The sequence below is a fragment of the Mytilus californianus genome, unplaced genomic scaffold (genome assembly GCF_021869535.1).
Source record: "Mytilus californianus isolate M0D057914Y unplaced genomic scaffold, xbMytCali1.0.p SCAF_5, whole genome shotgun sequence".
NCBI lineage: Eukaryota > Metazoa > Mollusca > Bivalvia > Mytilida > Mytilidae > Mytilus > Mytilus californianus.
In genome coordinates, this window is record NW_026262701.1 from 100,966,047 (window position 1) to 100,979,420 (window position 13,374).

At 30.2% G+C, this 13,374-nt stretch overlaps 1 protein-coding gene across 1 annotated transcript in view; it reads right to left on the reverse strand.

Annotated features, from left to right (window-relative positions):
* Positions 1 to 1,272: 1,272 nt before the first annotated feature.
* The window catches only part of LOC127702141 (uncharacterized), a 102,180-nt gene continuing 90,078 nt past the window's right edge, over positions 1,273 to 13,374 (reverse strand). The window contains exon 6 of the mRNA XM_052206242.1: positions 1,273 to 9,382. Within this exon, the coding sequence (XP_052062202.1) occupies positions 8,816 to 9,382 (567 nt within the window). The 3' untranslated portion in view covers positions 1,273 to 8,815. The remainder of the gene's footprint in view (positions 9,383 to 13,374) is intronic.

Consider the following 13,374-nt stretch of genomic DNA (forward strand, 5'->3'; position numbering starts at 1 on the left):
CACCTTCCTTTTGTGGTATTGAACCTTGCAGTACAATTTCAGAGAGTTCCATGCATTTGAACACAAGTTATTGTCTGGAAACTAGAAAAATGCTTATTTTTGGCCCCTTATTCCTAAACGTTTTGGGCAATTACCCCCAAACTCAATTCCAGCTTTCCCTTTGTGATATGGAACCTTGTAGTACAATTTCATAAAGATCCATACACTTACACACAAGTTATTGTCATGAAACTAGAAAAATGCTTGTTTTTGTCATGAAACTAGAAAAATGCTTGTTTTTGCCCCCTTTTTTGGCCCTTAATTCCTAAAATTTGGAGGCAATTACCCCCCAAATCAATCCCAGCATTCCCTTTGTGATATGGGACCTTGTGGTACAATGTCAGAGAGATCCATACACTAACACACAAGTTATGTCTGGAAGTTACAATAAAAATGCTTACTTTTGGCCCCTAATTCCTTAACTGTTGGTACCATAACCCCCAAAATCAATCCCAACCTTCCTTTTGTGGTATTGAACCTTATGGTAAAATTTCATAGAGATCCATTCACTTAAACTAAAGTTAGAGTGTGAAAACCAATGTGTCTTCGGATGACGACGACGCCAACGTCATACCAATATACGACCGCAAAAAAATCCGTATAAAAATTAAAATTGGGGTCACAAGACTTGTTTTCTTGCTACAAAACAAAATATGTAAATTTACTACACATAATTTATTTCATAAGTTGGATTATCTAAGTTATCTCCCCTTGTATGGCTAAGTTAAATATTCTGCATTTGTAAAAACAGTCGTAACTAAGAGAAAACATACTTTTCTTCATTTAAAAGGAAGTCTTGCATTCTTCTCATAAAATTTGCATATTTCATTAAAGATCTAGACTGATTGCTTACTGCTATTTCACAATCCAAAAAGGCAAAACAAACAATTTACCTCAAGGTATCTGCATACAAGATATGAAATCCTCTGAATTATGAAGCTTTATACAAAGAGCTAATGGCAGAACTGCCATAATAGCATCCATGTTAAGTAGTTGCAGGCAAGACAAAAAGTCAACATATCCTCAACCAGGAAGCGAATATCCAGATCTGAAAATCGTCATCATTCTAATGTTCAAGATCAAATATCAAATCATTCCTTAAAACCCAAGATGAGTAATATGCAACAGAAATTTAAGGCAGATGAATGGACATAATAGAGCGACAGACGGACAGACAATGGCATTGTGGTATACCAACACTACATGAGTGAGGTATAATAATAACAAGTTTAGTTTATAATGTATAGCTTTTTTATATTCAGCACTTTTTCTCAAATACAACACAAGTGAAACAGATGAGAATAAGCATTATCTTTTATACTTTTCATAAACAGTTGATAAGACTGTTAAAAACAAACATACAAGACTGCAATTGACAATGAAATGTTGACAGTTTTCATGCACATTTTCACAAACATAAATCTCTTTTTTTTCATATTGTAAAGAAAAAAAATCATTTCATTTCATTTCATACAGCTCTGACTGCTACTAATTTTTTGTTATGTTAAAAAATCCTACTGTGAAGAATCTTCCAAGTAGGTGCATTACTCTGACATACAATCATTTGTTAAATATAGACAACGGAGGTGTATTAACTTTCAAAACAAAAGGAGTCTTCTGAATAAAGTATATTATAATGATTGCTAAAAATGCTTATGTTAACAAAAACTTCAATGTTTATCCTTATTTTTTCAAATCATTTTTTATAGTCAAAACATGGAACAGATTTCTATTATTGGTTAAAGTTGCTGGATGTCTAAAAAATCTACATTGCAAATATGATCTGTAATTGAAAAACAAAATTCAAAGAAATCAATTCAGTTAGTTTTATTGAAAAAAAAACCTTTGTAGGTTTTATGGCTTAGGGAGCTACCATTTAATTTTTTTTATGGGGGGGTTAGGATGAAAAATTTTGTCCTGCCTTTTTTTTTAGTTGTAATCTCTGTCCTGCCTTTTTATTTTTCACTCTATTTGGTCCTGTCTTTTTTTTTATTAGTTTATCCTGACTTTTTTTTACATAAATTATCATCCTGCCTTTTTTTTTACTCAAAACTCCTGTCCTACCTTTTTTTTCTTCAAATTACATCCTAGCCCCCCCCCCCCCCCCCATAAAAATCAAATGGTAGCTTCCTTATTTTGTGTTGTTGTCTCATGAATGCCCAATTATTCAGAAAAGTAAAATACTCATTGAAATAAAAAATGACTAAATCCAAACCAACCTTTTTACAACCTTGTTTAAACCATGAACAAATGAATATATTTTTTAATCAATTTTGAAGATTTGTATTTTTTTGATATGCCACAAACATTTGAATCTTAGTAATGAATTTACTTTATTTTTTGCATTAGGACATATTTTTTCTTCTTCTTGAATTAGTTGAAGTTAATATATCAAATAAATATCTGAAGCACTAACAACTAATATTACATCAAAGGAAATAAATATAAGTTGCATCTTAATCAAGTGTTTTTGAAATGAGTTCCATTGAAAACCATAAACAAAATGCAAACTGAATTAATATACAACAGTTAAAACCTTGCTTGTTTAACATTTTGTGGAGAACAATAAGAAGCAGACTCAGTAATTGCATTGACTATTTGTAAATTAAATCTTTCATTATCATGCTGAAAGACGGGCAAAGCATGAATTAGGGAACAAAAGTATATGTCAAATGAAATACAAGTATACAATACATACTACACCCATTGCAAAATATCCAGACACAGACACTCTCTTGTGTACAATGCTCACATATAAATAAATAATTTGGTTTTTGACAAAACAGTAGTGATAATTTAGATTCCAACTAAAGGAACAAGCTTAAGGGGAGTGAAAGTGCCCAAAACCCACGACTGAAAACTGGACATAGTTTTGACCTATATGTGTAGGTTAATTGACTGTTTTATTTAAAGTCGCTTGCTTAACGTCCAGTGGAAGATATTTCATGCAAATTCCTGATGCAGGTTATGATGAAGGCAAAATTGTCAATGACTAGTTAACTAGATAGGCAATCTGAGTTGTACTCTGTGATACGTCCAGTCAACCAAGAAATGTATAGGTTACCAAGGTCTATTGAATATATATTTTAGCAGACTTGATAGTACACTTTATGTTAACATACTATAATTTGGTTCCCAAATTTTTCTACCATGTGATTAGCAACAAAAGAATTACAAATTAAACCTTTGTATAATTAGGGACTCCCCTTTTGTATACTTAACAAAACTTGTCCTTTTTATATCATATATAACACACATTTTATTTTTTAAACTTCTCTGATGTGTATCAAATATTTTTATTATATATACAATGTGTATATCTAATTTTGATTTCCAAATAATTCTGGGTATACAGGTGTAATTTCCAACAGAATTTATTCAATTTTTGTTTTATGAATTCAAATCAAAGTATTATAACCTTATGTATATTAATAATCAATTTTACTACTGAATCCAAGTTATACTAAAGTTATGGAAAACAGGCCAGTTGCTACTATTTTGATAGTTGCCCTGGTTAAATGACATTTGCACTTGGAGAGGTCAAGATGTAGGACATATCTTCATGTACTCTGTACTCAAATCCCACTATACATATAACATACGACCAGAAAGTAATGAGAGAATTCACACATAAGACTATACACATAAACCAAATTACATCTATTTCAGCACACCTCTACTATTTAACTGACCAATGGTCAACTTTGTTTGGAAATTAAATTAAACATTTATCAACACCTTCATTCTATCTTTTACTTAACATTACATGTAAATAAACATCATTTTATATATATATCTTTCATACAAACTAACATAAAAATATATTTTTTTCCTTTTAAAAATCACAAAAACACATAATAATAACATATAAAGTACACATATGAGAATAAACATTGTCATTGCATTGTTTGCTCTGCTAGATCTATGTGACTGCATTATTTGATAACAGTAAAAGAAAAGTGCTGAATGGGAGGAGTCAAATTATAAATTACTTTAAAGGATTGTTTACAAACATACCGGTAATACCTTTCGAATTGTACTTCAAAATGGAGAAGAAGATAGTACATACAGTTTGCAACTCGATATTTAAAAAATTTCAAGTAATCTTTGAAAACTACTCATTATAACATGATCTTTTTTCCAAACGAAAAAAAATGTGTAGATTTCTCACAAAAATCCTGTCAAATAACATTTTTTCCTATTAAAATGAACTGGTCTTCACTCATGATATTCTGTGAAAAAATAATGTAGTTAATTAATGTATCTTTATTTCACTGCAACATTGCATGTGTAGAATATTGTGCATGAAAACTACCAACAATCAATTAAAAATATAAACCTATTTTGGTAATGTGTAACAAAAAAAAAAACAAAACAAAAATGAAGATCTTTATACAAAGCACCTTAGGTACTTACAAAGGAGACAAATACATATAACAGACATACTTAGAGTATGCCTGTAAATCATTCCGCCTGATAAGTTCTTACAAAATTATACATCAGGCAACCATTTATAACGTTCATTTATTCTGAACAAAATCTGCACTCTGGAATCACAGTTAACTGTTAAGTACTGGGATAATAAAGGCAAATAGTGTCGTACTATGGCAATATTATTTGTTTCAAAAATGGGAAGCATTTTGAATCGAAAAATTATGGAGTGGGGTACTTATCAGGCAGAATATATTACATGTATGAATAACAATGTTACAGTGGCTAAAGTCCTGCAAAGTATGCCCATTAGATTTCTTATCAACAGAGTTTAATATGTATTCAAGTTATTTGCGTATTTTTCATAGACACCAGAACATTAAAAAAAACAAAGTTAAGGTAAATATTGCTATGGAAAGTTTAGTTCAGAAATGTGTTTTAAATACAACTGAATTGGCATTCTGGCAAATTTCATAACAAAATCTTAGATATATTTATCCTTGAAAGGGTCTAGGTTAAAAATGATAGCATCATAGTACTGGTACTTATTTTTCTTAAGAATAGCAGTTAACAGACCCTGTCAGTTTTTGTGGTAAAAAAAAAATTTAATCCAAAGAATTTCAAAATAATAGAGTTACTCCTCTTTGTACTAAATATGCTGAGCATATCAAGATCTAAACAGTTCATCCATATTGGTTTTAGAAGTTTTAATGTCCAATATAAAATCCATCTTCACACTACTTTAAAACAAAAATCGATACAAAAAATATAAAAATGCCAAATCGGTTCTGATTAGGGCCTGTTTTTTTTCTGTTTAACTTGTTTTGTTTTTTTAAACTATAACACTGATATAGAGTGAAATTATCCTTTTTGTCTTTTAAAAATGTAGAATAAAATACTGATGTAGGGAGTCAGAAATTTTAATTTCTCATTTTAATTAGAGAAGAAAAAAGCATGGGAAATGATGGGACCAGATTTACAGTTCAGTTTTATATAATAAGATATGCTCTATTTGAATTATTTAACACAAGTGAAAGTCACAATTATCTTTTTGAACAAGGGATAAAATATGCTGAAATCATGTGTATCCAGTCTTTTTAAACAAGTGATAAACCAAATTATATCACAAAAAAATCACATGAAATTTTGTATGCAATGCAATTCTATCACGTAAAATTGTCACAAAAAAAAAATAACAATTCAACAAAGAAATTTATACATGTACATAGTAATTTCTCTTTGAAATAGAATAGGTTTTTATAATTGAGAAACAAGATGAAGAGAGAAGGAGAGAGTAACATATAGACAAGAATTGTTTGCTCCAATGAGATCATAGGAATCATAATATTGAAATATGTCTGATATATAACAGACAATTATTGATAGAAACATTCTGGTATTCGCTTAAACGTGTCAGACACAGCAGACAGTTATTATGCAATTTACTACACACACAGTGTGTAAAAATATGTAGTCTTTTACATGTGTATGATACAACAGACAATTAGTGTTAATTTTACTTGAAATGGTAATAGTCTTGTTTATGTGTCTTACACTAGAGTCAACAGCTGTCATTTTAATACCAGAAGGGAAAAAATAAAGCCCCCCCCCCCCCCTCCCATATGACTAATAATGAGTATGACTACAGACCATCAAATTACTAATTACAATAAGATCTCAAGTTGGCAAAGTCCTTCTTACACATAAACATTCATATGTATGATTGAAGATTTCCTACAAAAAAAAACGTCCATTTCTTAAATTTTCTTATAAGTACTTTGAAAAATTCCAGATAGATTACAAGAAAAATAAGTCAAGAAACTTGACACTATAGCTGGATCACAATAAAATTTGTTGTCACAGGTCAGAGAAAGAGTGCCTACCGGTACTTATTCTATCCCCAGTCTCAAGGAGTTTCCAAGCATATTCCATATGAAAATATTTATATATATGCATTATTTTATATCTTATTTATCATCACAACTGAAACCATGTGTGTTTAACAATTATTATCCAGTTCATTTCATAGAAATCCATTTTAAACAAGGATATGTGTCCATAGGACATCATGCCTCACTCGCACTATCACATTTCCATGTTCATTTAACCACAAAATCTGAGTTAAAACCCTATTTTGTAATATATATTTTTAATAGTTCTCATCATAATACTCAGTTTGAAGATGATGATACCACAACTTCATGGTAAACTATTTTGACTAAAAATCTTTAAACTTTAACCAGACAAAGGACAGACAAAGAGAAGGAGAAGGATGCACGGAATGGAAAAGATAATGCCCTTACTTTTAAGGCCGGTGCATAAAAATGCAAGGTGATGAAACCCAAATAGCTTGAATGCAACTCTGACTAGGAAAGTTGCTTCATCTGAACAATATTCACTTAATAATTGTTAATAAAATAAAACTCAAGATTTTATTAAAATGAGCTGACCATTTTAAAATAGAAACTGGTTTATACAAGTATGGTTTCAGTTGTAAATAAAAATGACAAAGTGTTAACATGATATAACCCCCTATCCAAAATTCATTCATCAGACACACAAAAATGGTCCCATTAACTTAAATAAAGTCATCAAAATAGTTTTGATTGCAATGAAATGCCTATTTTTGGAAAAAATTGTTTAGAACCAGTATTTCATAATACTAATAAAACCCTGAATTTGTCGTTTGAGGATCTAAACTTAAAGTAAAGGTTTATGAATATTTGTAGTTTGCCATTGTATGGATTTTCATTGTATAGGACATTCTTTACCCATCATAACAATTTTCTCTATATTTTGAAAATTTTACCCAGAAATGCGTTAGATTATAAAAGAGTGATTTGAATCCTGACATTTTAAATATGTTACGTGAATACAGGTACATGTATTATCATTCTTCTAATACAGGTAATGCATTTTTACATAATACTGAAAAAATATTCAATTTATCAATTAACAAGACAAAGTCTTGCATGACCAGAAAGGACCAATAATAGTTTTAATAATATGGATGTGTGGAAATTAATTCATCTAAAACCAACTCTGGTATCTTTAGAACAAGACAATTCAATATTACCCTTCCATCTTCTTAGGAAAAAGTTCTTTAAAAAAACTGCCGACATTTTCCTTTCCTTTAAAATTATTGCATTTTCTTTAATTGAAAACCTATAAATTATTAATGACAAAAGTGAATGTTGAAGTTTTCAATTCTGCAAATGTCATTTCCCTTGGAACAAAAAATTTCTCTTTTGAGTTGAAGTTTTAATTTCCTGTCATTTTGTATATTTCTGTAATGTCATAATTTGGTTTAGTTCAAAGTGTCACTACAATAGTTAACAATAATGCCATATTGGGTTTTATTTCTTTACCAACCTAGTTTCAAGTCCTATTTAATAAAAACTTTTTAAATAAGTGTATTATTACTATTAACTTTTTTTAAATTTTATTCTTAAAAAATATTAATGTGACAGCCCTTTTGTTGTTTTCTAAATAATATATTCCCCCTTAAATACTGACTGAAATATATATAATGCAATGTTTACCAATGTAATGTGTTTTGGTTAAAAACAGAAAACTCTTTATTTTTTTTAAAGTTCAATCAAGGATTTGTATAGTGACTATACAAATCCTTGGTTCAATTAATTCTAAAAATAAATATATATATATGTAATAATGAAACTTAGTTTAGAGAAGGAAGGTATCTGTGAAATTTAACATGGACAAATATTTCTTTTCCTCAAAACTTTTGAAAGCAATAATAATAATGGAACATTAATAAAATACATTACAAATACCTCATTTCCTAAATTTCGATTTCATATGCTTACTCTAAGCAACCATAATCTACATGGGGATTACACTTAATAACTGACTTTTGTTTCTCATTTTAGTAATGTATTACAGATATTAGTTCTAAAAACAACCTGACTTATTATTTTGGCACAACCAGATAGCTACAGATTTAGTTAAAAAAAAAAAAAAAATCACTTTCCAGGTTCAAGAAAAAAAGTGTTTCGATCTGTAATGAAGTATGACTACTTATGTACTGGCCTACATCAACATCAATATTGAAATTAGAACAAAATAAATCTTCTAAAAACTATTCAGTAAAGCCACAAAGAATAACGATGATAATAAGTGCTGCTGTCCATTTCAACATAAAATGCTTAATTAGGAGCAGGGACAATCAAGTTCTATAGCTCTCTCATAAAGATATGTATCACAAAAAATGGCATGCCCTTTGTCAAATGATAGACCTAACCAAAAGAATATCACAATAGCTTCATCTCCGTTCAAATAATTTAATAAGCACATGGAAGGAGATAAAATGGCTGCCAACCGACAATCATACAGAATTTTTTGCTGGCGCTGCACTGTTATGATAAACGTTTGTTCCTAAGACTCCTCCTGGATAATCGGGAGGTCGGTCCATATTTACTCCAGTATTACTAGTAGTTTGCCTAAGTTGTCTTGAGGACACAGAAGTTCTAGAAAACTGCTGCGGTTGTTGAAAGCACGAATGATTGTTATTTTCTGACATACTGTAACAACGCAACACAGGGCATCCATTATTGTCTGTTACTAAATTACTATTTTTGGCTTGGCCAATGCTATCTATCGAGGAAGTAGACCTAGAACTATAAGGAGGGGGACTGTCCTTATCATATACAGTTTTATTTGGTGGTGGTCGAAAGCATATTTGATAATCACTCCTTCGATGACGTTCCAATTTGTTCTGACTTTCTATATAACCCTCCTCCCCATCCTTGGATATAGGGATATGGGGCGGTAATTGAACAGAAGTTTGTGCTGATTGCATTATGATATTGCGTTCACGTAATAAAGCGGTCTGATGCTCGATATTATCCTGATTAGTTGATGCAGTTGATGATGTGGATGGCACATAGACAACCTGGAACAAAAAAAAGTATGTTTTAACATATTCAGTTTTTAAATATACAATAGCATTACAAAATAGTTACTTGGCAAACACAGATGTACATGGCTGAAAAGCTAGTCCATAAATAAAATGAAAAAAAAATTATAATTATGGACTCCTCCTAGTAACATGTGATTGCTAAAAGACCATGATGCAAGTAATAGATGTATGTTTTGTGATTTTTCACATTTTTATCCGCTTTTCAAAAAAGAGATGCATTAGTAAACTTTAGTAGAATATCTTTATTTCTCTTTTATTTGTGCATTAAATCTAGTTCTGATCATTTGGATACATTTAGGATAAACCATTTGTCGCATGTGATATCCTGTCTAACCTTATTCAGAATATCATATCTAGTATTCTATTGTTTTCATCAAATCATTAGAGAAACAGATTTTATTCCATAACCCCATCAATTGTACATTTATCTAAAATTGAAAGTTTAATTTTCGAATTTTAAATCTATTTTCATACACCTGTGTTAAAAATTAAAAATTATAAGTGTATTGTGATACAATCTATATTTATATACTTTATATAATCTACATTCATCTATTGTCATTATTGTAAAACCCAAGATTCAAAATATTCTTCAGATACCTCAACGAAAACTGCAATGCATTCTGCAAATTAGAAACAAACAAAATCATGAATTTAGAACGAACCTATAGAAGATGTCTGTTGGTCTGTAACAATCTCACAAAAAATCATTTTTATATTTGTACATCAAAAATGAAAACAATAAAAGCTACATTATTGAATAATCACTAAAGGTATTTTAAACCAATCAGAAAATTAGATAATATTACACATAAATCACTATTTCTGAACAGCCAATCATGTTATACAAACCCTGCACCCTTATTGTGTCTGGATACCATTTTGTGAGGTATTTTGTCTATTATACTATTAACACCTGTACAGACATTTCTGTCTTAGCAGGTGAATTATTCAATTTTTTTTCATTTCATCCTATGCAGCTCAAAAGTCAAAAGTAGCTCACACAAATTGAGAACTCTGGTCTCTTATCTGCTACAAGTATGAATTACGATGATGTAGCATAACTGCTAAAAGTGCTAGATTTTTGTGTATGATCATTTATCAACTTTGGACCATAGATTAGAACCCTTGTAACAATTCTTTGAGGGGTCCGTAGGTGGCCTGTTACAGGACCAAATTTCTGTACCTATCCAATATACTGTGGATTCCTTAATATTCGTTGAGTATCAATTTTCGTTGATTTCGTGGGTACAGGGAAACAACGAATTTAAATGTTCATCGAAGTAATAATCGACCATAGGCTTGTTTACAACTTTTTGAAAAACCACGAAATCAAATATCCATGAAAATATAATTTTTCCTTAATCCATGAAAATTGGTACCCACGAAAATAAATGAATCCACAGTATCCTCATTTTTCAGCGGCCGTCTAAAATTCCCTGACCTTCAGTCTGGATGGCCTCCATTATTGTATTTATTGTTAATTTCTTCTCGTCCTAAACATGCATGAAATATTTGCCACTGGATGTTAAGCAACCATTAATCAATCAAACAATCAATAGATTAGATATTCTTCCTCTTTCTGGACACTTCATTTTCATAATTATTTTTGCAATCATTTTGGTTTGGTATTCTTAATATTGTCTATTACCCTTTATACTTATGATCTGTATGTAGACTCACAATAGCCTCCACTGATCCCTCGAAGCCTTGTCATAGAAATTAAGAAGAATGAGGAAAAAAGTATATTAATCACAGAGATGAAAAAGAAATTGCATGTGTTCTCCAGTTAAGGCACACCAACTTGTAATTCAAAGTTTTGGAAAACAGGAAAAAGGTATCAGACAGATCTGAAAAGAGCTCACACATTAGGACTCATCACTGCTAGTCTGTTGACGAAATTTGAAGTCATTCTGTTCAGAAGTACTTGAGAAAAGTGTAACGAAATTTTTTAAGTTCATTCAACATATATTGAAAAATTCAAAAGTATCAATTATTAGGTAGTTAGGTACATGTCCAACAGAACAGAAAAGTGCTTACAATTCATCATAGCCAAGCTGCTGACCTAATGTGAGATCTGTCTGTTCATTAGTAGCTGAGAAAAGTTTGATTGAAATATTTGTTGGAAGAACAGACAAATAGAAGGATGGACAAGGTGAATGCAATATAGACCCCACAGTGATGGTACAACATATGAAAACTTTTACTTAAATCTGACAATTAAAGTTCTGTAACTCTAGAAAGACAAACAAGAAAATTAAAAAAATTTGAATGTGAGCTTCCTTTTATCAATCCTAACAATAATGTAAAGTTTTGAGGAAATACTAGCGTTAATGCGCCATATGTGAAAAATTGCCTTAAATTTAACACTAAGTCCCGTAGCTCTAGAACGACAAAGCTAAAAAATTTCAAAATCGAAAGAGAGATTCATCCGTCAATCCTAAGATTGTTTTTAGATTAAATGAAAATGGTTTAAAGCAAATTGAGTTATCATACGAAGTGTTGACATACAGATGGACAGACATTTGTATATAATTGTATGCCTGGTCTTTTGACAGGCATATAAAAACTCTATTGCATTCAATTTGATTAAGACAGGAAAATGACAAATTTTCTGTTATCTGAAAGTAATATTGGGAGGATACAAGATTTTGAAAAAACGTACTGTTTTAAGACCTGAAGCAACATCTAAGCTTGCTTTGGAACATAACATTTCTTTCAAAAGAATTTAAAAGATTTCTAAATTTGAAAGTTAGTCTATGCTCCTCTTCAATACAATGATAAGTGGTAGATTACAAGTGACACAAATTTCAATAGGAACAAGATCTATCAAATTAATAGCCAGAATGGGGATATGTTTGGTTTATTTTACTTTTTGCTACAAAATAGCAAAATATGACATTAATGTCTCTATTAAACAGGAATTGTATTATTACTTTAGTGGCTAGATCCATAAGTGATAGTATCTGGTCTTCGTACTTAAAATATCAATACAAAATTACCTTACTTTGTTGCTAATATACAGAGTTTAATTTTCAGTGTTATTAATGTAACTTTTGTAACCCTTTAAATGTTACAACCATATTTCCAAAAGTGAGTTTTCCTGTTGAACAATATTCAAGGAAATTAGTGAATTAATGAAGGTTACTAATACCCATCCAGTAATTATTTGAAATTAGAAACCCTAACCACAAATAAATTTGGTCTGAAGTGCATTTAATAAAATGTGTTCTATTAAACTTTGACTTTTCCTGACAAGTTATTAGTTTGATTTATTATGTATGCACATTAATAAAAAAAAAATGTTTACACTAGATTCATTGGAAGAACAATTTAAGGGCAATTTTATTAATCCCTTTTACATGTTACTAAAGTTTCTTCATTAAATTTGTTTAAATGTATATACGAAAAATCAAATGTTGGTAAAATGCTATTATTTTTTATTGATAAGTACACAAAACTACAATTCTGTTGGAGCAGATGCAAAAGTTATAAGTCTCAGGTCTTGTCAGTAATAGTCCCTTATCAGAGGGTAGGAATCCTTTATCATCAAGCATCAAATGTCAATTTTTTCGCTACAGTTAGCGTCAAATGAGCCTTGATTTTTTATCGTCATTCGTCAAATCTCATTTTGTAGCTACTGTAAGCGTCAAATGGAGCAAAGTGTTTAGACACTAACATTATTTTAACAAATATTTTACCGTCATTCGTCATGTGGGGTACCCCATTCCTACCCTCTTATCAAGAAAGGAAAGAGATTTTGCATTTGATAATAATAATAATGAGTCTGTGTATTGAAAAATTACTCTATATGATGTTTATATTGAAAATGCATTCTCAACAGATAGGGGCCATCTCAAAGAATGATCTTCATAGGAAGCAATGAAACCTTTAAGTACCTGCTACTATTCATAATAATATTGATGTTGTGTCTATCAAGTCTGACTCTTATAAGAAAAAGTTTT